General features: G+C 36.1%; 5 protein-coding genes across 6 annotated transcripts; 1 reads left to right on the forward strand and 4 right to left on the reverse strand.

Annotated features, from left to right (window-relative positions):
* Positions 1-3,392: 3,392 nt before the first annotated feature.
* On the reverse strand, positions 3,393-4,622 carry LOC112701747 (uncharacterized). The gene has a single exon (XM_025752493.3). The coding sequence runs from the start codon at positions 4,067-4,069 to the stop codon at positions 3,602-3,604; it is 468 nt and encodes a 155-aa protein (XP_025608278.1). The 5' UTR covers positions 4,070-4,622; the 3' UTR covers positions 3,393-3,601.
* A 2,032-nt stretch (positions 4,623-6,654) lies between these two features.
* LOC112701748 (pentatricopeptide repeat-containing protein At3g62890) lies at positions 6,655-8,700 on the forward strand. The gene has a single exon (XM_025752495.3). It carries the CDS (start codon positions 6,655-6,657, stop codon positions 8,698-8,700), a length of 2,046 nt encoding a protein of 681 aa, XP_025608280.1.
* Positions 8,701-9,331: 631 nt separating this feature from the next.
* On the reverse strand, positions 9,332-11,209 carry LOC112701750 (chlorophyll a-b binding protein 215, chloroplastic). The gene is made up of 2 exons (XM_025752498.3): positions 10,553-11,209; positions 9,332-10,120 (listed from the first exon to the last, which is right to left on the reverse strand). The coding sequence occupies exons 1-2, from the start codon at positions 10,696-10,698 to the stop codon at positions 9,469-9,471; spliced, it is 798 nt and encodes a 265-aa protein (XP_025608283.1). The 5' UTR covers positions 10,699-11,209; the 3' UTR covers positions 9,332-9,468.
* A 168-nt stretch (positions 11,210-11,377) lies between these two features.
* LOC112701749 (putative calcium-transporting ATPase 13, plasma membrane-type) lies at positions 11,378-14,871 on the reverse strand. Of its 2 annotated transcripts, XM_025752497.3 has the most exons (3): positions 14,227-14,871; positions 12,078-14,144; positions 11,378-11,969 (listed from the first exon to the last, which is right to left on the reverse strand). In XM_025752497.3, the coding sequence occupies exons 1-3, from the start codon at positions 14,500-14,502 to the stop codon at positions 11,694-11,696; spliced, it is 2,619 nt and encodes an 872-aa protein (XP_025608282.1). In that variant the 5' UTR covers positions 14,503-14,871; the 3' UTR covers positions 11,378-11,693. The 2 variants fall into 2 exon arrangements, with proteins under 2 accessions (XP_025608282.1, XP_025608281.1); XM_025752496.3 differs by having other exon boundaries at positions 11,378-14,144.
* Positions 14,872-15,481: 610 nt separating this feature from the next.
* On the reverse strand, positions 15,482-21,735 carry LOC112701751 (nuclear pore complex protein NUP133). The gene is made up of 8 exons (XM_025752499.3): positions 21,297-21,735; positions 21,077-21,201; positions 19,095-20,924; positions 18,197-18,915; positions 17,970-18,122; positions 17,452-17,785; positions 16,859-16,929; positions 15,482-16,355 (listed from the first exon to the last, which is right to left on the reverse strand). The coding sequence occupies exons 1-8, from the start codon at positions 21,512-21,514 to the stop codon at positions 15,810-15,812; spliced, it is 3,996 nt and encodes a 1,331-aa protein (XP_025608284.1). The 5' UTR covers positions 21,515-21,735; the 3' UTR covers positions 15,482-15,809.
* Between the last annotated feature and the right edge of the window lie 112 nt (positions 21,736-21,847).

A 21,847-nucleotide genomic window follows, 5' to 3' on the forward strand; every position in this document is an offset into this window, starting at 1 on the left:
AAAACAAAAGCTCAATCCGCGCTTTCCCCCAAATAAAAAAGCCTACTTTGTTCAACAAAAAAAAAAAAACGTATTTTAAGTGGATTAAGATGCCTTGTCTATAAAACAGAATGGATTTCTGGTGTTATAATAAGTACGCTTGGATTCATTACCAAAAAAAAAAAAACACATTTGGATTCGAGACTTTATTGAAGTTAATAATAGATGAAAATTCTTAATGTTGAGTGTATGAGTGTGTATGTGAGTTAAATCCCAAAATGGTTTCTGAGATTGGCGTTTTGCACTGAAATTGTCCCTGAGATTCCAATTACACCAATTACGTTCATGAGATTGAAAAAAATGCACCATAGTAGTCCCTGACCCATTTTCCATTAACGACGTGATGACATGGCATGATGACGTGGACTGTAAGTGACACGTGTCACTTCATGATTTGGCCACGTGTAATGGTAGGATGATATGGTGACCAGTGACACGTGGCATGCTGACGTGGATAGTTGTGCCACGTGTCACAATGTTATTTGGCCACGTGTCCAGTTGTGCCACGTGTCGCAACAGTATTCGTTCACGTGTCATCCATTATGCCATCGTTGTATATGCACCAAATTAGTCCCTCACTTTGCATTAAGTGACTCATTTTAGTCCCTGAAATTGAATGTCGTGTACCAAACTAGTCACTTCACCAATTTTTTCTCATTTTTTTCTATAAATTCAAAATTCTCAATATTTTTGAATGCATTAATTTCAATTTTATTTTTTCACATGTTCTTCAAATAAAAGTGTTTTTATAAAATATTTTTTCTCTTGCGAATACCCTATTCGCCGACTTGGAGTTAACGTGAAGGCTTTTCAAGCACCTTCACTACCATCTCCAACCTCTTTTAATACTTTTATAAAATATTTTTTTTCCTTGTGGATACCTCTAATAGCCGCCGTCTTGGAGTTGACGTGAAGGCCTTTCAAGCTTCCCTCATTATCATCTCCGATCTCTTTCGTCTAGACTGCAGAAATCAAAAGTGGTAGTGAGGGTGGTTGAAGTGCCTTCAATCTAACTCATTTATACATAACGAAAATGTGTATTTCATAAGAAAAAAATATTTATTTTAATTATTAATTTCTTGTTAAAAACACATGTTTTTTATGAAAAAAATGTGTCTAATCAATCATATAATTATTTTTTTTATAATAACATACTTATATATTACAAAATTTACCAATATTAAATTATTAAAAAATTATATAATTAAAACTAAAATCTTAAATTTTTTTATAGAAGCACTTGTATTTAAACGATATATGAAAAAATAGAATTGAAATTAGTGTATCCAAGATATTAAATTTTAAATTAAAAAAATGAGAAAAAATTGGTGAAGGGACTAGTTTGGTGCACGACATTCAATTTCAGGGACTAAAATGAGTCACTTAATGCAAAGTGAGGGACTAATTTGGTGCATATACAACGATGGCATAATGGATGACACGTGGACGAATACTGCCGCGACACATGACACAACTGGACACGTGGCCAAATAAAATTGTGACACGTGGCACAACTATCCACGTCAGTATGCCACGTGTCACTGGTCACCACACCATCCTACCATTACACGTGGCCAAATCATGAAGTGACACGTGTCACTTACAGTCCACGTCATCATGCCATGTCATCACGTCGTTAATGGAAAATGGGTCAGGGACTACTATGGTGCATTTTTTTCAATCTCAGGAACGTAATTGGTGTAATTGGAATCTCAGGGACAATTTCAGTGCAAAACGCTAATATCAGAGACCATTTTGAGGTTTAACTCGTGTGTATGTGCATGAATATTGTGATTTTGGAGGAATATAAGCATAAATTTATGTGACAGCCTAAGATCAAAACTATAATTGTGTTTAAAAAAGCATTTGTCTATGATTTTTTTTGGAAGACTCTCTAACAAGTAAATCGTAAGATATGAGGTCAAGAAACCTCGTCAAAAGAAAAGGTCACCAAACCAATTAAAAACTATTTAACAATATGATCATAAAAATATGGACTTGCTTAAATATATATGGTTATATATATTGATTTGCAATTCCTCTTACTAAAATGTTTGATAAGACATATGTATTTTTAAAAATATTATTTGTATATTAAATTTAGTCATTAAAATTAATTATTATGTATTTATATATAAATATATGTATAATTTAATTTATTTTTAATATATATTTTATATTTTTATATTTTATACTGATAATTAATTTTAGTGACCGATTTTAATATACAGTTGAATTATTGATATTTAATATATTTTGCACTCCTTTGCATTCGTCGCGACTATTGATAATTTCTTTTAGATACAAAAATCTAAATGAAACATGCTCTTGATTTTCAATTATCCCCTTGATTTTTTGTTTTCTTTAAATGTTTTTTACTGAATCTAAAATGTTACTTTCACCAAAATTGATATATATAATTTTGACGAGACATGTCAACCTTTTCTTTTTATTACTTTAGGACAAGCGAATATAAAGAAATGTCTTATCCACATAGATAGGTAATTGCTAAATAATAAAAACATGCAACTTGGAAAATTTTTTATTGTGGTGTACTATGATGCACGAATACTGACACGAATATAGAACACGACACGACACGATATGGGATACGTCGACACGCGAATTTTAAAATCTTATAAGATATGGGGACACGTATATATATAAAATATAAAATTTTTTATAGATAAATCGTAATGATATTTTGATATTTTATTAATATTAAAATGTAAATTAATTTTTTAATTATTTTTAATATTTTATTTTAATTATAACAAGTATTTAAAATATCTTTTGGTTTTGATAAATAATAAGATATATTATATTTAAATTTATTTTAAAAATATATATTAACAATAAGACTAGACACGCTGATACATGTTGGTATTTAGGTATGTTCAAATGTGTCTGAAAAAGAATTTTTTATTTTTTATTAAAATACGGTTGGACACAGCAGACACACCTGTCAGATGAGTGTTAGTGAATATCGTATCTGAAATATGTCCGATACACGGCAAAGTATCTGTGCTTCATAGATAGTGTAAAAATTAACATGCAATAAATGATTAATCATAACTCATATAAGTCTTTAGGTTTCTTAGTCTCTCATTGTTTCAATTACATATCCAACATGTAACAAATTAATTTTCATTTTAATATCGACAAAAATAGTAATGTTAGGACGAGAAAAAAAATTTAAATTTATCTTATTTAATATTTATTAATTTTAACAATAATTAATTAATACTAAATAAAATAAATTCTAACCAATTTTAATTAATTTTTGTACAATAATAACAAAGCAATAATAAAAAGAGTAGTGTCTATAATCGAATTATTACTGCATTCATCCATTACAAAATACCAAAATATTATTTTCTGGCCTATAAAATGCCATGTAATTTCTGTTTTCTTTATATGAATTATATCCATACACTGATACATGCTGCCCCCTTGGATTTCTGCTACAAAACGATGGAGAACACATATAGGATTATTAACTTAATATCATACAAACATATAATATATATATATTGGTATTAGAGAAGAAGTACATATATATTTACAGATGAAGGGAAGTATCAACATCAGAGCTCTCAAAATTTCTTGATGACGATGATGCACCTTGTGGTGATGACCATAAACTATAGGAGGAGGAGGATGATGGTGATGATGATGATGATTTCATGGTATAGTTATGATGATCATAATAACCTTGCTTGGAATTCAAGTTGAGACCAAGAGAAAGAGAATCATCATGAAAACCTGGCCTATGTGATGGAACCATCAACCTTGGTTGTAGAGAGTTATTCTTATTCCTCTGTGATGCTTGTTGGTTCTGCATAGATGATAAATTACCTCTCAGATCATGAGTTTCTGAAGAAGAGGAAGAAGAAGAAGAAGAAGACAGCAACTTAAGAAGTTCTTTCCCTTCTCTTCTTTCTTTCACTTTCTCCAATTGCCTAAACCTCTCTTGGAGAAGAGCAATGGAGGAATTCACCATTGTGTGATCATTATCTTGCCTACCCATTTGGCAATGACATAAAAATTTTCAATCTTTGGGGAAAAGTTTCAAACTTTAGGACTTCTTTGATGTTGGGGTAAGTGGGGATGATTATGGGGTGGTCTATATTTTGGTGAATTTGTCATGTAGTGGCTTGGAAGTGGTATATAATACAAGAGGGTGCATATTAGGAGATCATCATTTTTTTTTTTTTAGCTGTTGAGCATTATTGTTTAGTGTTTTGGGGTCCTTCTAATTGGATTCCTGATGATAGCAACAGAGATTAGAATCGACTGCTGTTTGAGAAGATGACAAATGGATACAAGTTAAAAAGTTAGTAATAGGGTAAGGCAAGGTCACAATGATGTGTGGCCAAAGGGACTTTTTGAATGAGGAAAATGTTAAGGGTTTGTGTCCAAATTGATGATGCAATGTAGCATTTGGAAGGGAGTGTTGTGGAGAATAAATGGTTAGGTAATGCTTATCTGGGCTTGTCATTTTTTTCCACTGTTTGCTTGGGAGAAGATGGTACATCTTTGTTTGGTTTTGATGGTATAATTCCTTCTCTTTTCATTTTTCTAAAAATAATTTTATACAAACATTTTCAAAAACAAAAAAAAAAAATTTAAATATAGTTATTATCGTATTTTGTGTCAACTAATAATTTGTCTATCATAATAGTAAAATATACGGTGTCTCGAATCATAAGATATTTAAATCATATCACATCTCTCTAAATTTGGCTAGAATTTGATATAAATCTGTTGAATTTCTGAGAGAAGAGCAGAATAAAAGAAGATAATATTATATGAACTTGTTGTATTGAAATTGTGTTTTACATGATACAAAAGTCATGCTATTTATAAAGATACTTTCAACTAACTTCATAAATATCCATCTACTAACTATTAGCTATTACTGACTTAACTCCCAACTACTAACAACTCTAATAATATTTTAATAAAATTTTTTCATGAATTCATTTATAATACACTATAAATATTAAGTGAAATATCTATAAAATAAAATACTCTTTTATTATAATTTTCATATCTTTTGGACTTTAACTAAGTCAATCATCCGGATTGAGATCATCTCCCTATAAAATTAACCTTAGGAAGTTACTGCTGAACAAATTCAACTATAGATATATTTTAAAAAGGAAAAAAAAGAAAAAAAACCTTAAAAAAAGAAAGAAAGAAAATGTTGAATTGTTGAATTGAATAAGCCCATTCTTGTTTTGGAGCTTGGAGGTTGGAAGGTTGGGGCTACGAAGAAGAGACAAAAGGAATTGAGAAGGAATATTTTTGGAGTTAGCAATCAATGATTAATTAGTCCATTGTGTCTATGAAGGGAAAGATAGAAAACTCAAGTCATAGCACTGTGTAATGTGTATACATCTGGTTTGTTCAACGATACTATCTAACTACTTTTAAATTGTAGCTTAATAATCTTTTTGAAACCACAAGCATCGTGACAAATGATATACTATTCATAAGAAATGGCCTATAGTGGGTCGTTTGTATTCTTATAGTGGTTATTCTAACATTACTTTTATTATATTGTTGCCAATTACAACTACCGAATCATGACATTTGCAACAACTGATAAACTAAAGTCAAAACAGGTATGATTAATCTTCTATGTTACTATTATGCATGCCACTTTCAATTCATATCTTCTTCCACTAATATTAACATCAAATTTTTTCTTCCTTAATTTATTGAAGAAGTAAATATTATTTTTATTGGATATAGAATGGCAAGATCAGTAGTTGTAGATATTTAGTTGATAACATAAAAAGCTTTTTCTATTTTTAACAAGTGCCTTTAAACTGTATACAAATTTTACGAAAAATATTCAAATATTATTGAATAAAAAATAATTTTGGCTCTATTATTATTATTATTATTATTATTATTATTATTATTATAATAAATGAAGCGACTAAATACTTATTTTCGTCATTGAGATTCACACGGTTACTCAATTTGATTTCTAAAATTCAAAATTACCTATACTAGTCCTACATATTTAAGTCCGGACACCAATATGATTATCGACTCTTTTCCACCATGACTTGGCAAACAGAGTGTTGATATAGCACCCTCCCTATTATGCTGAATGATGAGTAAATAACGTCATTTATTCTTAGTATCCAAACAAGTCAGAAATGAAGAATAGTGGAGGTAGATAAGAAGAAGAATACTTTATTTTGAGTCTCCATTGTTTCTTCTTCCTTACTATACAAAGCGACGATATTTCTTATTTGTTTGGGTGCCAATGGTAAACGACGTCGTTTACTTATCATTCAGCGTGGTAGGTCTATTTGTACAGTTATCACCAGAAAGAGTTGAAGGACCATATTAATGTTCGAACTTAAATTTCAAAAATCAGTATAAATAATTTTAAATTTTAAAAACTAAAATAGATAATGGCATGAATATCAAGATCATGGCTATTTAGTCAAATGAAGCTTTCTATTAAGAGGAGGAGTAATCAAAATAAAGTTGGTTAGTGACAAGGGATAATGCAATGTGTATGAAATGAAATTGAATGAAACAAACGAAACAAAACGAAATGAAATTAAGTGAATCAGAAGAAGAAAGGTAATGAATGCAATGCAGAACCTTGCTCAATCTTTCTCTCTCAATCCATTTCTCTTTCAAGATCGTAACTTTACTCAATTCCCCCAAACCCCACACCAATTCCACGCTCTCTATCTCAAAAGCGGCACCTTGAATCACCCTTCTCTCTCTTCTCGCCTTCTTTCCCTCTACACGGACCCCAAAATCAATGACCTCAAAAGTGCCCTCTCCCTGTTCGACGCATTGCCACAACCCTCTCTGCTTTCGTGGAACTTGATCATCAAGTGCTGCGTTCAGAACCACCGTTCCAATGATGCTGTTGCACTCTTTCGCCGAATGGTTCTTCATGGGGTTGTGCCCGATGGGTTCACGCTCCCTTGCGTGATCAAGGGATGTGCTCGCTTGGTTGCGGTTCACGAGGGAAAACAGGTTCATGGGTTGGGATTGAAAATTGGGTTCGGTTCGGATAAGTTTGTGCAGAGCAGTTTGGTGAGCATGTATGCGAAGTGGGGTGAGATGGGTGTGGCTAGAGAAGTGTTTGATCGAATGGAGGACAAGGATTTGGTGTCTTGGAACTCTTTGATTGATGGGTATGCTAGAAATGGTGATGTTGAGTTTGCGATGAAGCTGTTCGATGAAATGCCTGAGAGGGATGAGTTTACTTGGACTGCTTTGGTTGATGGGTTATGCAAATGCGGCGAGGTTGAGACTGCAAGAGAGGTGTTTGATCAAATGCCTAGTAAGAGCTTGATCTCCTGTAATGCTATGATTAATGGGTATATGAAGTGTAGGAAAGTCCATCTGGCTAATCAGTTGTTTAGCCAGATGCCGGTGAGGAGTCTGATAAGCTGGAACTCAATGATAGCAGGTTTCGAGCTCAATGGGTGGTATGTTGAAGCTTTAGAGTTGTTTGATGCACTTTTGAAAGAGGGACTCATGCCCAGCAATGTTACAATACTCAGTGCTCTTTCAGCAGTTTCAAGTTTAACTGTTCTCAGTAATGGAAGATGGATTCATTCGTTTATGGTTAAACATGGCTTTGAATTAGATGGCGTACTTGGTACATCGCTGATAGCAATGTATTCCAAGTGTGGCAGCATAGAGAGTGCCATGAAAGTTTTTGAAGCAATAGCCAATAAGAAGTTGGGACATTGGACGGCTATAATTGTGGGGCTAGGAATGCATGGCTTAGCTGACCAATCTCTTGAGCTTTTTCAGCGAATGCGCAGAATCGGAATGAAACCACATGATATAACTTTCATTGGAGTGTTGAATGCTTGTAGTCATGCAGGATTGGTTGATGACGGAAGCCGGATTTTTCACATGATGATAGATGAATACAAAATCAAGCCAACAGTTGAGCATTATGGTTGCTATGTTGACATTTTGTGTAGAGCTGGACATCTAGAGCAGGCAAAGATGATTATTGAGAGCATGCCAATGAGGCCGAACAAAGTTATCTGGATGAGTTTGCTCGGCGGTTCTAGGAACCATGGAAATTTGGAAATTGGCGAATATGCAGCTCATAATTTGATCGAGGCAGATCCAGATTTCACTGGGTGTTACACCGTGCTGTCAAACATGTATGCCGCAGCTGGGAAGTGGGATAAGGTTTCACAAGTAAGGGAAATGATGAAGAAAAGAAGAGTATCCAAGGATGTTGGATGCAGCTTCATTGAGCACAGAGGCCAACTTCATAGGTTTATTGTGGGTGATAGATCACATCCGCAATCTGAGGACATATATGCAAAATTGAAGGAGATGAGGGAAAAACTGAAACAAGCTGGTCATGTTCCTGATACAAGCCAGGTTCTACTGAATATTGAAGGGGAGAAAGAAAAGGAATCTGAATTAGAGAACCACAGTGAGAGGTTGGCCATATCATTTGGCCTCATCAATATGGAAGGCACAACTCCTATTCGCATCATAAAAAACCTTAGAGTCTGTAATGATTGCCATGAAGTTACTAAACTCCTGTCTGTAATCTACCATCGCGAAATTGTAGTTAGAGATAATAGCCGGTTCCATCATTTCAAAAATGGATCATGTTCTTGCAATGATTTTTGGTGATTGCATTTCCATTAGCATTATAGTATGTCATGGATTCTTGGGCAGCTTTGAACATATTTGTCTGAGTTGTTTCCCTGTCTCCTTGTCTAGTTGTATATTGATCTTAAAAATTGATATAGCCATTGAAAACTTGAAATTCATCGGCTTCTTTTCACTTGTTAAAATGCAGATGAACGTCATCTCAACAAATTGGTATAATATCGCACAATCAATGATGATTGTAATTACTAAAAATGATGTAAGATGTAAACATTATCCACGCATTTGATCATGGAATGATACCAATGTCAAATATGTATCCACCCAAATAAGTGTTACATATTATGGAATTATATATTTCTTTCACAATTATATATTAACAGGATCTCTTTCAATTATGTTAATTATATTATAAAAATGAACATATTTAAGTGCTTAAAATAAGACATTTTTAAAGATGACATTCTTCCCTTGTTATTTTCTTTGAGTAGAATTGATAGCCATTTAACTATAAAACACAGAAAAGGAAGTTTAATAGCTTAAAACTCTAAATTTAGTCAGGTTATCACTTTTAGGAGTCCTTGAATTTCTGTTGATATCTAAGTTATTCACATATAAGTAGAAACCATGTAAACTAACACATTCCAATCAGTATTACAAAACCATGCATAAGAGCTGACATATCTAATATATCATTGTTCTCATCATACAGATTCTTCTGCTCAATTACATCAATGTCAATGAGAACTAGCAGAAGATTTCAGCATAACAGACACAAGTTATCCTTATTTATTGTCCAGGGACAAAGTTAGTGGCATAAGCCCAAGCATTGTTGGCAACAGGGTCAGCAACATGGTCAAACAGGTTCTGAATAGGTCCCTTGCCAGTAACAATGGCCTGAACAAAGAAACCAAACATGGAGAACATAGCCAACCGGCCATTCTTGAGTTCCTTCACCTTTAACTCGGCGAATGCTTCGGGGTCATCGGCCAAACCAAGAGGATCAAAGGCACCACCAGGGTAAATTGGGTCTAGTCCTTCACCAAGAGGCCCTCCACCAACTCTGTAGCCTTCAACAAATCCCATGAGCACAACCTGGACAGCCCAGATTGCAAGAATGCTCTGAGCATGGATCAAATTCGGGTTCCCCAAGTAGTCGAGGCCACCCTCAGAGAAGATCTGTGCTCCAGCCTTGAACCAAACAGCCTCACCAAACTTGACACCATTCTTTTCAAGGATTTCTGGGAATGTGCATCCAAGTGCACCAAGCATGGCCCATCTGCTGTGAATCACCTCCAGCTCACGGTTCCTTGCAAAGGTCTCTGGGTCTGCAGATAATCCGGCAGTGTCCCATCCGTAGTCACCGGGGAATTCTCCGGTCAAGTATGAGGGGATTTGGTCGGAGAATGGACCCAAGTACTTGGGACGGTCAGGTCCATACCTTAACAGGGACAATCAAAGTTAGATTCTTAAGCAAATTAGCCTGCTAAACAAAATGTTGTATTTCAAAAATCAGCTACTAAATCAGTGTATTTTTTGTGTATTTATACATGTGCATTTTCAATATAAATATTTTTGTGACTATTGAGAAATATTACAACATGAAAAGTTACATGGTTACATAATAGCTAGGTAGTTATTTTCTGTTATTTTATTATTCATAGGTATAGATTCACCTCTTGACCCTTATAACAACAACCATATTGTGACTATATCATGAGATAAAACAAATAACATTGTATATAATATAATATATAAAGTTTTCTGATATGAAACAGAAAAATGTTACAAATATTTTGAATAAAGTAACTAACTAACTAACTAACTAGTGGCAAGTATAATGTTTAATTTGCAAACAAGTTTAATTTCTTACCAAATGCTTTGAGGGGTACTCTTCACGGTACGACGCATGTTAATGCGGCCTTTGCCGGCGCCGCCAATCTTGCGGATAAGCTCATTTCCTTGCTTCAAGGCAGTTTGGCCGGTGAATGCAGATTGCTGGATGGCAGAGGTGGCCATGGTTATGTTATGAATTCTTTTGTTTTCTTTTCTTGTTGTTGTGGAGAGTGAAGGTTGAGAGTAGAAAGGTTTATAGAAGGGTGGTGGATGAGGATATGCACAACTCAGCAGCTTCTAATTGGTTGTTGAGTTGCATGTAGATTCCCAAGCTGATATTTTCTGATGGCAATGTGTCTCTCCTTCTGCCACGTGGATGCAAAGATCTTCTTGCTCAGATGTTTTCAAGAGGGTCAATCTAAGCCACACAAATTTGGTGCACCAATTAAAAGCTATGGTTAGTAAAAGGGGTTGGATTTGGATTGGGCGAATATTACACTAAAATATTGCCCATCACATCTTTATTTTTTTTTATATATTTTTTTATTGAAAGGAACAAAAAGAGACAAGCTTGTTGTGAACACCTCAGCCTCTAGTCACAATGTGTTAGATCATCTTTGCTACATTCCAAAATTAGGTTTTTAAGAAGTAAGAATTACAATTTTCAAGACCCAAAAAGAAAAGAAAAAAAAAATGTTTAATGGCCTTAACAACTTCACTTGCTGAGAATATTTAACTTTAGTTTAGACTTTAGATAGCTATTTTCTTCTTCTTTTTTGCTTTATTTATTTTGTTTTACATGCTGGATGCATCAAAAAGCCAAGGAACACAACTATAAGAAAGTCATCATATACAAAGAAGATTTAGCAGAATCAAGATTTTCTACAGAAATTTATTGTACTTGCACATTCACAAATCACAATCACAATCACATGAAGTGTGATGGATGGAATGAATATGAATAATGAATAATACACACAATGGTAGCACCTACAACTGCGTTATTCAATATTCTACACATACAAGTGCAGGTTGCATTTTAGAGACTAAATTGCAATCTGCAAATGAATTATTATACACAAAAAAGTGAAAAACTATACACAAAGGTACTACCTAGAACTATAAATTACTGAAGTGGTGTGTTACAATGCTACACATGAACATGTTAAGTTCATCCACTATCTAAGTATCTGTTTCATTTGGTCAGGGAAGAAAAGCAACATCAGAAACGGAAATCCCAAAGGGAGATAAAACCAACGTGACCAATTAAACAATACAGAGGGAGAAGTACTTGTTTCTGAAGCATTATTGGTGCTAAGAATCACTACTAGATTCTTCAGGATCCATTCAAATGCACATGAAGAGAAACCAACAAGGACACAGATAGCCCAGTGTGGAACATTCAGCCTCATGCAATAATATGCTAGGCATTTTGCATACTCAATCATCAGCACCTGCACAAGAATGCAAAAAGCTAAAGCCACCAAGAAAAAGTAGCTTTTCAGAACAACTTTGGCAACTTGCTTTTTCAACAAATTCATGGTGTTGAGTAGATTGAAGACCTGGCAAAATAGGAATGAGTTGAAGATCATGGTTTTCCTAACTTCTTTCTCTTCATTAGTTCTATGGCCACTGAATTTGAGCAGCATGGATACCCAAGTCTGGTACAAAACCTGAACAGATATGCTCTTCAAGATCTCTCTTGTTATAACTGATTGACTCCTTGATGATTGAATAGCAAGAAGCTTTTCCTCACAACTCAACTCCATTATCATCATTAGGCCACCAAGAAGGCACATTACAAAATTCACCCAAACAAATTGGAATGCTGTTAAAGGTGATTCTCCTGTGGAGATTGTAGTAATCAAGGTTATGAGTGAACCTGATATGCTAAAGGTGAGTTGAAGTTGAATGAACTTCTGAATGTTTCTGTAGTTATTTCTACCAGCCATAACAATTGGTTTCAATGCACTGAAACATCTGATGGTTATTCCAGAACTATCTGTGTCCACTACTGTGCCTAGAGAATCATGGATTATGCCTACATCAGCTACTTGCAGAACTGAACTATAGCTAGTTGTCCTTTTTCCAACAAATGCAACCACATGACCCTTTTCTTGCAAGCATTGTACCATGAGAATCTTGTCTTCAAGGCAAAAACTTCCCATTATGAGGGCCAGGTCCACCTTATCCAATCTAGCACTTTCATTCAAATCTTGAAGTACTTTTCCTTCAAGAAAAAGGTCAGCTAATGTCAATTCAAATCCTAGTTCCTGAGCTATGTCCTTCACTACCACAATTGCATCCTCTGAAACCAGTATGATCTTTAATCCAGCTTCTCTGAGCTCTTCCATTGCTAGTTTTCTGGATTCTTGACATGTTCGTTCGAGACCCATCAATCCTAACAATATCAATTCATCGTGTTCAAGTTCTTGCACCGTAGTTTGTTTATGAGCAAATGCAATTGGCTTCAGACCACTATTTTCCATCTCCTTAATCACTTCTTCAAATTTGATTTTCTGATTCCCTATGGTGTGACATTCCCCTTTGCTATCATAGTACAGTGAACACATATCCAATACCGCAGATGCATCACCGCTCCAGTGCAAGTGCAGATTTTGATCATTCTCCCCAACTTTTTTCAACAAAACTCCACTGCCTTCTTTGTCAGAATCCAGTTTTCTGTGCTCTAGAGTGTCAAAATTTGTTGTAAAATACTCTCTATTCATTCCCGATGTTGTTTCAGCCCAAGAAATAAGTGAACTTGATATTGGAGAAAGCTGAAGCTCTGGTGCAACAGATAAAACAACTCCATGTTGAAGCATACTGAGAACAACTTGATTAACTTCTGATTCCTCAACCTTGCTAATATCTTTCTCCCCCATCCAAACTCTGCTAACCTTCATCAGCTCGGATGTCAATCCACCAGATACATCAATGCAGATGACAGTAACTAGCCCCATTGTTGTACAAGCTGATAAACCATTTATGACTGCATCTTTTCTGGACACTACCTTCTGGTAATAGAGAGAAACTGTAACCATAAGTGGCACTCCATGTTGCACACATAGTACTACAACAGTAACAAGGCCTGTTAAGATGGAAATCCTTCCATATGGCCTCAAAAAGTTTCTCTGAAGAACTTCCATCACCAAACCAACTGAGACATTACCCTTAAGCTCTGGCAAATCACCACTATCCCCATTCGATTTGCAGATCAGGCGAATAAGCACCACAAGAGCAACTAATGCTGAGACCAAAAGAACAAATATGTCAATGTAACAGATTGGCTTCTCGATTCGCCTCTCCAACAAGCCCTCCCTTTCAACTGTGAATATCATTTTCTCCTTTCTCTTTGACAGTTTCATCATCTTCCTTTCGCGCCAATAGTTTGTTATGGAAGGGAATGCAACAATCAGGATAACAGCAATTATTATGGCAACACCATCATGCCAACCATATTTAGGTCCCTCCTGCTTGAACTCTGTGGCAAAGGACAAACCAGCTGAGCATAACAGCACTGAAATTGCATAATTGTTGCGTTTGAAGCAATTCGACAAACACTTGGTGAAGCTTGTTCCATCATGCCCTGGCAACACCTTATCGTTCCCATTGCCAACAAGGCCCTCCTGTTCATCATACAACCAAACTGTTCACATAACACTACTATAAGAAAAGTAACAATCCAAATAGTAATGTATTGATTGATACCTCAGGGTGTTGATCAGAAAGTGGTGAACAAAGAGGGCCATCATGTTCTACTGTCTCCTCTTGATCAATATCAGAGGCAATCTCAATTTCATGGTATGATTTGGATCTAGCAGGAGGCAATGCAGTGTATGGTGTTGATTTCTTGAGATAAATGAGAATTCCAATGTATTTGGTGGTTCTATGCCAAATCTTGATGTACCTGCTGCTAGTTATGAGTAAGCTAGCACCAAGATTATTAATGTTGGCACCAACAACAACATCATCATCACCAGACATGCTTGCAGTTAGTTAGTTGGTTGGTAGTTTTGTAAGGTAACTCAGGATCAAAATAGCAATAAGAATGAATGATTGAACAAATGGTTCCTTGTTCATTTATGGAGAGAAAAAGCTAGGCTATGATATAAATGATAGTGATGATTTCTAAATAAAGAGAGCAGGAAGAATATCTGAAGAATCTAAGATCCTATTTTTCAATGCACAAACCAAATCATTTTGGCTAGTTGAGTATTGATTACTGAGTAGGAAAACAAGAGAATGGTCCTATATTTATATACAAAATAAGTGTATAAATGCTATTTTTTATTTTTATTTAAAAAGTTTGAAATTGCAATAGAATTTACAAGGTAGACATTAAACTCTTCGCATGTGTTTGATTTTTAGTTTTTTACTAATATTTTATTCGGGCACTTCTAGATACCTGCCACGTGTCCACGTTTACGCGGGGCGGCTACTGCACTCACAATCACAAAACACTACACTAACTGACTTTTGCGGGCAGTGCATTGCCGGCCAGTGGAGTTTGGAAATTTGGCCCAAATTTCCTCATACATCTTTCCTTTACCTAACTTTTATTATTACTTTTTTCAATGAATAATAATTAATACCATGAGACTTGAGCTATATTATGGATTTACGGCATGCAAAACACTGGAAAAGTCGAATTGATAATTCAAAATTAATAAAAGAGCAAGTGAGCAATCCGGGTATGGTGTGGTTTATAAAAATGACTAATTTTCTCCCAATTAAATATTGATGGGTTGATTTTTATTGACATGAAAAACTTAAAATTTTGAGCTACTTGTTAACTTCTACTTATAGTATATTCATTAGTTAAAAAATGAGCTACAGTATACTACTATACTGTAATGTACTAATGTGTCAGTTTTATCAGTTAGGCAGTTACTATATGTGTCTTTGTGATACAACGAAGTCTGTGTAACTGTGTTCTGAAGGGTGTGCCCGTAAGAAAAATAAATTTAAAAAAACAACAGCATTAGATTTAGATCAACCAAAAAAAATGAAAAAGATGTCGCCTAACCCAACCTAATTCAATTAGCGTCGAGCCATTTTCATTATACAATTTTTACAAATAAAAAAAAAAGCACACGCAACGTTTTGTTCCCGCAAAACAAGTTGTAAGGAGCAGCAATGGTAAGTAGAAATGAAGTAAAAGAAACATTTCTCTTTTAATATTGGCTCACGACTCCTATCATTACCTATGAAATGCAATGTAATGGTTAAAGGGGGAACGAAACAAAAGCTGCATTTCACATGTCATGCTACCTACACTAGATTGTAATACACTATTCCATAGGTGAAGGCCCTTCTTCGTATGTGGTATCACCACCTTCCTCACAACCCAACATGATTGCCATTAGCATAAGCTTGCCTGCAACGGGGAAATCCTTGTGTTGCATCAATATTGCTTCAACTGAAGAACTTGTATCCCCAGGAGTCTCCATATTTTCTTGTCTCAAGGGCAATACTTGGTCGAACCCTTCTTCGAAAGTTACAGCTCCAGGTCCATAACACCTGCTTGAAGCCTGGAACAGTATGGTACTCTTCAAGTTCTGCAGGGTTTCCTCATCACTCCATCCTTCAACTATGTATGAATCATGGAGTTTACTCCAATCATCTTGACTAGCAGCTTTTCTCCAGCAATCTTCCAAAAGCCTTCTGTATACCTTGCGAAATGAGGCACTGGTCCATGCAAACACATCAAAGGCCCACAGCGAGAATTCTCGCCCTTCGCCTTCCAGGCACAACTTAATCAAGTCTTCTGGATGAAGCAGCTGGTGTTCAACAAGTTGCATATCTTTAATCGAAGGGAATCCTTCCATTACTTGCTCCTGCAGGTCAAGCAAAAGTGTATGAAAAGGACGCTTAAAAGAGTGAAGCGCGGCTTACTTTTGGTGCATAGTTCAATAAGTTCTCATGAAAACAGAGAAAATATCAGTTTCATATCTCAGGAGCCACATAGAGGGAAAAGTTAAACTACTTTTCAACATTGTTATTCAGACAATTTTGTCACCAAACACATCATTGGAAATTAATCAAAGCATGCAAAATCATTGCGCAGCCACCTGTTACTTTCCCTTCTTTTGAACTGAAGAAACTTCAGATTAGCTTCAATTTTTTTTTTATCTTCTCAAATTATGTGTTAAATCTTTAACTTAGCAGCTTAGATCTCATACTTCAGGTTTATTCAAACACGACCTTAAAAAGTTATCATGCAAGCAGAGAAAGGTGATTTAATTTTATTCACGCGTAATGTTCATGACAAAGCAACTCAAGAAAATTTTCAGGAATTTCATTTTGAAATTGACAATTGATATAAAAACCTTATTTCTACCTGTAATTTTAGGATCTTCAAATCAGCCTCAATGCGGCCCACCTTCACTTGAGTACCAGCATCTCTACCAGCTGTTAGACAGGCAAGGGAATTTTACTTATCACAAATATATTTTAGCAGGCATCGTCCAAAAAGTTAAGGCAGTTAGCTTTAAAACAACCATTTAAACCATTAACAGATAGGGAAACAAATAAACAAAAAAAAAAGAAAAGAAGTTCTGAAAAACAAACAAGTTCTTTTCCAATGTTCTAAAAAAGGATTGAATTCCTCTAAAGTGAAAAAGTTGGTAAAGTAAAGTGAGAATTTAATCACCATTAAATCAAGATAGTGGGACTCAAATGATGTAAGTTACAAAATTAATGATGATTAAACCCTCACTTTCTCCCTTTTACCATGTTTCTCATTTTAAAGAATATTTTTCCCTAAAAAACAGGCTGAATGCATACAAGATACGAGGAAATGAATCACAGACAAAATGGCTAGATGAATGATATGAGTGTGAAAATGTTGCTTAACTTGCAATACCTGAGGGTGAACAGTTAATAAGCTCGCAGTTGGAAAATATCTAAGAAAAAGCTACACGGTGGCAATACCTGCAAAGGCAGCTATCTTTGAGAGATATAAAAGATTCTTTCTGTCACTTAGTTTTAGATTCAACTTCGAATACTCTTGTTCTCCTTCTTCAGCAACCGAGGTAGATTGAACATTTTGTGCTAGAGCCAATTCATGAAGTGTTTCTGAAGCAGATGAATATTGATGAAGGAACAAATCATGAAGCCAAAGAAGATCTGGATGCTCTTTTAAGAAAACAGACAGCTCCTCTGGAAATTCTTCACCAAGCCTCAAGAGCTCAGAGAATTGTCTGCTTTCATGAAGTTTCTTAAAGACATAGTAACTAAAACCCCCATCAGGACCCAAGCTCTCATGCTGCAAACCACAGAAACATTATTGGGGGAGGATGAGGTTAAAATAACATTAATGCTAATCAAGAATGTCCTTCCAATAAAACTGGAAACACGTTACATATAAACCTTTGGTTGCTACAATACAATCATCATCATTGGAAATGTCTGGGGAAAAAAACAAGCAAAGGATAAAATCATACTCATACCATAATATTTCTCAGCAATTCTGAATCATTTACATCACAGCATATTGTCCACATAACTTTGTAGCATCCATGACGTTTAGCAATTGATAGCAGATGTGACATAATCTTCAAAATTGCATCTCCAGTCATCCCTTCGGATCCTTCAATTGAATCCTGCGAACGTAACCAAGTGAACAATATACTTGTATTCCAAGCAAGAATTGCAAAGTAAGCAAAAGAGTACTAACCTTATAGGTAGCCTCAAATTCTTTAACCTGTTGATAAAGAGATTCAAGAAGCGCATCCCGCCTCTCCCAATATTCATTTAATAGACCTTTATGTTCTTCTCCACACTCAATTTTAGCTGTAACAGCACCTGAATATGCCTCAAGTAGCACTTCAGCTAGAGCTTCTAAATGACTATACAAATCTAATTTTGATGATTTATCAAACCCAGATATTTCACTTAACAACCGAAGCAGAACAGAAGCACCACTCCAAATACCCTTACGTACAACAGGTTGACAATACCAAGGTGTTAAACCTTCAGGAGGTGGATACCATAGATGATTCTCATTCTTATAGTTTAAGCATGTCGTAATTATGGTAACACATGCATTTGAGAGTTCACACGCCCTCTGAAACTGGATTTCAAACGGGTGTTCTGGTCTTATAACATATTCTATTTCTGCATCTAAGCAGTAAAAGAAATCTTCAAGATCTGAAACCTTACTGTAGAATACTTCAGCATTATCTCTATCCATCAGAAGGACAGTATTACGCCGAGCTCTCTCACCAACCAATTGTATCAGGTCCCAAAGAGCACCTGACATCTGTATATCCGAACTAGAACCCAAGGAGTTAACACTAGCTGAACGATTCTGGCTAATCATATTTTGCAGTTCCCTAAGCTGAATCATTGCAGATAGCTTTTCACCATGTTCCAATATAATTTGCAATGCGTGTCCTGGCAAAATAATATATATAAGATTTAGTCATGACATGTTCACCTGTTGTTCAATATGTACTGTTTTTATTCCATTTTGCTAAACCTAAAACAAGTTATTTACCACCTAACACATTTAATCAGTTTTTGAAAAAAAAGGGAAAAAAAAGCTGGGAAAGGGAAGGAACTTTTGATCATACTCTGTCTAGAACACAGCTCCTCATGGCACTTGGATAATGCAAGAAACTGAAGGAACTTTTGATGTTTCTGCTGCTTTTCCAAGAGTTGGGTGGAAACAACTGCCATAGCCAAAATCTCAGCTCCTCTGGTTGTTGTCCAGTGTTTAGCTAAGGTGTCAATGATTGATTTGCTAGTCCGTACAAAAACATTTGTTTCTCCATCCCTTTGAAATGAACCAGAAGTTTCCAGCTTTTCAAGTGCCCTGTCAACTTGGCCAGATGATAAAAAATCATTGAAAAGAAGATTTAGTAAAGCTTCTGATTCTTCATCTTGTGCAGTTCGACGTGCAACCCCACTTAAAACAGCCCTCTGTCTGTCTCCAGTACCCCATGCTTCAGAGCTAGCCCTTCTGGGAGCAAAATTACCTGCAACTGTAAGATTTCTTATCTCTTCTTGGGCAGATCTTTCATTTGAACTGCCCTTCCGTGATAGGCTCCGCTCAGGTGGTTCTACTCCACCAAGTATGACAGCCTTCTCTGGTATTGCCCATATTCCTGCTTTCTCTGTTAATACAACCCAGGCACCTTCTTCATAATCATCTGCAGAAGGAAGAACTGAGGCATCTAGTACCTTTCCAGCATCATAGGGTAAATCAAATTTGTAGAGGCGAGTTAAGTTTCTATGATAATGGGAAACTGTTGCTGTTCCATCCCCAGATATTACGACCGTAGACCCCGAAGGCTTGCCTCCAACTCTAAGCCTCATGGAAAACAAGAAATCTTCATCTTCATATCTAGCTTTTGGGATTATCACCTCCATTGGAGACTTTTTCTCCAAAATCCTGTCATTTGTAGTCTCAGAATCCAACCCAGATTTATATTGCAGGGTTAGAATAGAATACTGCATGTAGCTTGAACTGCTAATCCGGTCATTACATAAGGTTACAACAAGAATGGTGATCACTTTTCCATGATCATCCACCTGCACATCAAGAGGCCAGATTTTCTTTTGACCAGCAAGATCTTTCTTAATGCCAACTTCAGCATCTGTTCCAACAATTTCCTGGGACCAAAGCTTTGAAACATGCATATCAGAACTGAGTTCTACCTTAAAACACTGTATCTCATGGTCTGTCAATAGGAAGAATTGCCGATTTGATTCCTTAGGAGAATGATGTGGAAAACGCCATGTCAATGACCTTGGATACCATTTGTTGCTCACATTTTGACCTGATTCACCTCCTTGCTGAGGCGAACGCGTAACATTTTCATATACTTTCCTTCGACGAATGCCATCTGGACCACAGTGAAACTGCCAAAGCTCACCATTTGAGCTACATGCAAGAGCAACACACACAAACTTACAACCAGGAACCACAGAAGCAATCAAAGAGTTGAAAGTGTGCAATCCATTCAAGCTACCACCCACCTTACTTTGTCGCCGGTGCTTGCCAAAGGAACTTCTCCTATCAGGAGTCAAAACAGTCTCCAACTCATCAGAGGATGCAACGCTAGTGACTGGAGGATTGTGTGATTCAGAATATATATCAGGCCAGTAAATAACAGCCCGAGTTTTCCAATTACACATAATAACAGCAGCAGAACTGCAATGCTTAGGGACTTTATTCGTCCCCTTAGACGTGTCATCACAATTAACAACACAAAGCAACCAGCTCCCAGCATCACTTTTGCCAGTGTCGCCGTCTTCCAAAACTTTCGAGGGAATCTCAAGAACAACACATCTCATCCCCGATGCCGGCGACAAGTAACTCCAAATGAAGACCCTATTCCCACAAGTAATCCAAGCAAGGGAAGTGTCTTTGTCGATCCCACCAGACCCTAAACCTTCAACTGCAGCACAAGTCACAGAACACCTCAAACATCAAATCTTCAATTTTTTTTTCCTCTTTAAATCTGAACAAATCATTAGAGATACCAATACCACACAAGAAAAAACAAACACTAATGCAATAAATTAAAAGAAATTCGAAATCCGCTGTCACCAGAAACTCGTTTGTGAAGCAAGGTAGCTTGCTCATCGCGAACCAATTGAGGAAACTCCGCAACGAAAACCGGCTTAATTGGATCTGTGTCATCACCTTTTCCACTTCTATCAACTTGAGGAACCCTAAACAAACAAACAAAAAATGGAGAAGCCGAGCGCGATTTTAGCTGAAAATGAGCGTTAGAAGGTAAAATGAAATGAAGGTGTGAGAAGGTTACCTGGCGAGGACGGATAAACGAGGAGCCCAGGGAGCGGGAGTGCCGGTAGAAGGGCGGTTAGGGACGGCGTTTTCGTTGAAGATGAAGGAGCTTCTTTGTCGAGACTGAGGTGTTGCCGGAGAATGGAAGAGGTTGGCGGCGGCGGCGGCAGCAGCACCACCGTGATCTCGGAGTGGAGTAGCATAGGTGTTCTTTTTCTTGGGTGCTGAGGAAAACATTCGTTAAGGATGCGCCACGTGTTAGGGTTTATGAGCGGAGTGGGAGGTTTAGGCTTACTTCCACACTTACAGTCACAGACTCAAAGGAGACAGCATTTGAATCGGAAGAGGGAAACGACTATGCAGAGACGAAAGTAAACACAAATTGAGAAGAGCCCTTGTTCAAATGAAATCATAGTGCAGGTTTAAATTTTCAAAAGTACATTTATTAAAAAAAAAAAAAAATAAAGTATCGATTTTGTCTCTAACTTGGGTAAGTCCTATTTGTGTCCTAACGTTTAAATCGTCCTATTTGTATCCTTAAATTATGTTGAAACTAATTCCTACAACATT

Source organism: Arachis hypogaea, chromosome 7, assembly GCF_003086295.3.
Source record: "Arachis hypogaea cultivar Tifrunner chromosome 7, arahy.Tifrunner.gnm2.J5K5, whole genome shotgun sequence".
Lineage (NCBI taxonomy): Eukaryota > Viridiplantae > Streptophyta > Magnoliopsida > Fabales > Fabaceae > Arachis > Arachis hypogaea.

Excerpts from the sequence above, each read along its gene's own strand:
- LOC112701747 (XM_025752493.3), bottom strand. The coding sequence starts at position 4,069 with ATGGGTAGGCAAGATAATGATCACACAATGGTGAATTCCTCCATTGCT.
- LOC112701748 (XM_025752495.3), top strand. The coding sequence starts at position 6,655 with ATGAATGCAATGCAGAACCTTGCTCAATCTTTCTCTCTCAATCCATTT.
- LOC112701750 (XM_025752498.3), bottom strand. The coding sequence starts at position 10,698 with ATGGCCACCTCTGCCATCCAGCAATCTGCATTCACCGGCCAAACTGCC. Across the intron at positions 10,121-10,552 it reads AGTACCCCTCAAAGCATTTG|GTATGGACCTGACCGTCCCA; the intron begins GTAAGAAATTAA and ends GTCCCTGTTAAG.
- LOC112701749 (XM_025752496.3), bottom strand. The coding sequence starts at position 14,502 with ATGTCTGGTGATGATGATGTTGTTGTTGGTGCCAACATTAATAATCTT. Across the intron at positions 14,145-14,226 it reads TTTCTGATCAACACCCTGAG|GAGGGCCTTGTTGGCAATGG; the intron begins GTATCAATCAAT and ends TATGATGAACAG.
- LOC112701751 (XM_025752499.3), bottom strand. The coding sequence starts at position 21,514 with ATGTTTTCCTCAGCACCCAAGAAAAAGAACACCTATGCTACTCCACTC. Across the intron at positions 18,916-19,094 it reads GGAGCTGTGTTCTAGACAGA|GACACGCATTGCAAATTATA; the intron begins GTATGATCAAAA and ends TTATTTTGCCAG. Across the intron at positions 18,123-18,196 it reads AATTTGAGGCTACCTATAAG|GATTCAATTGAAGGATCCGA; the intron begins GTTAGTACTCTT and ends TTACGTTCGCAG.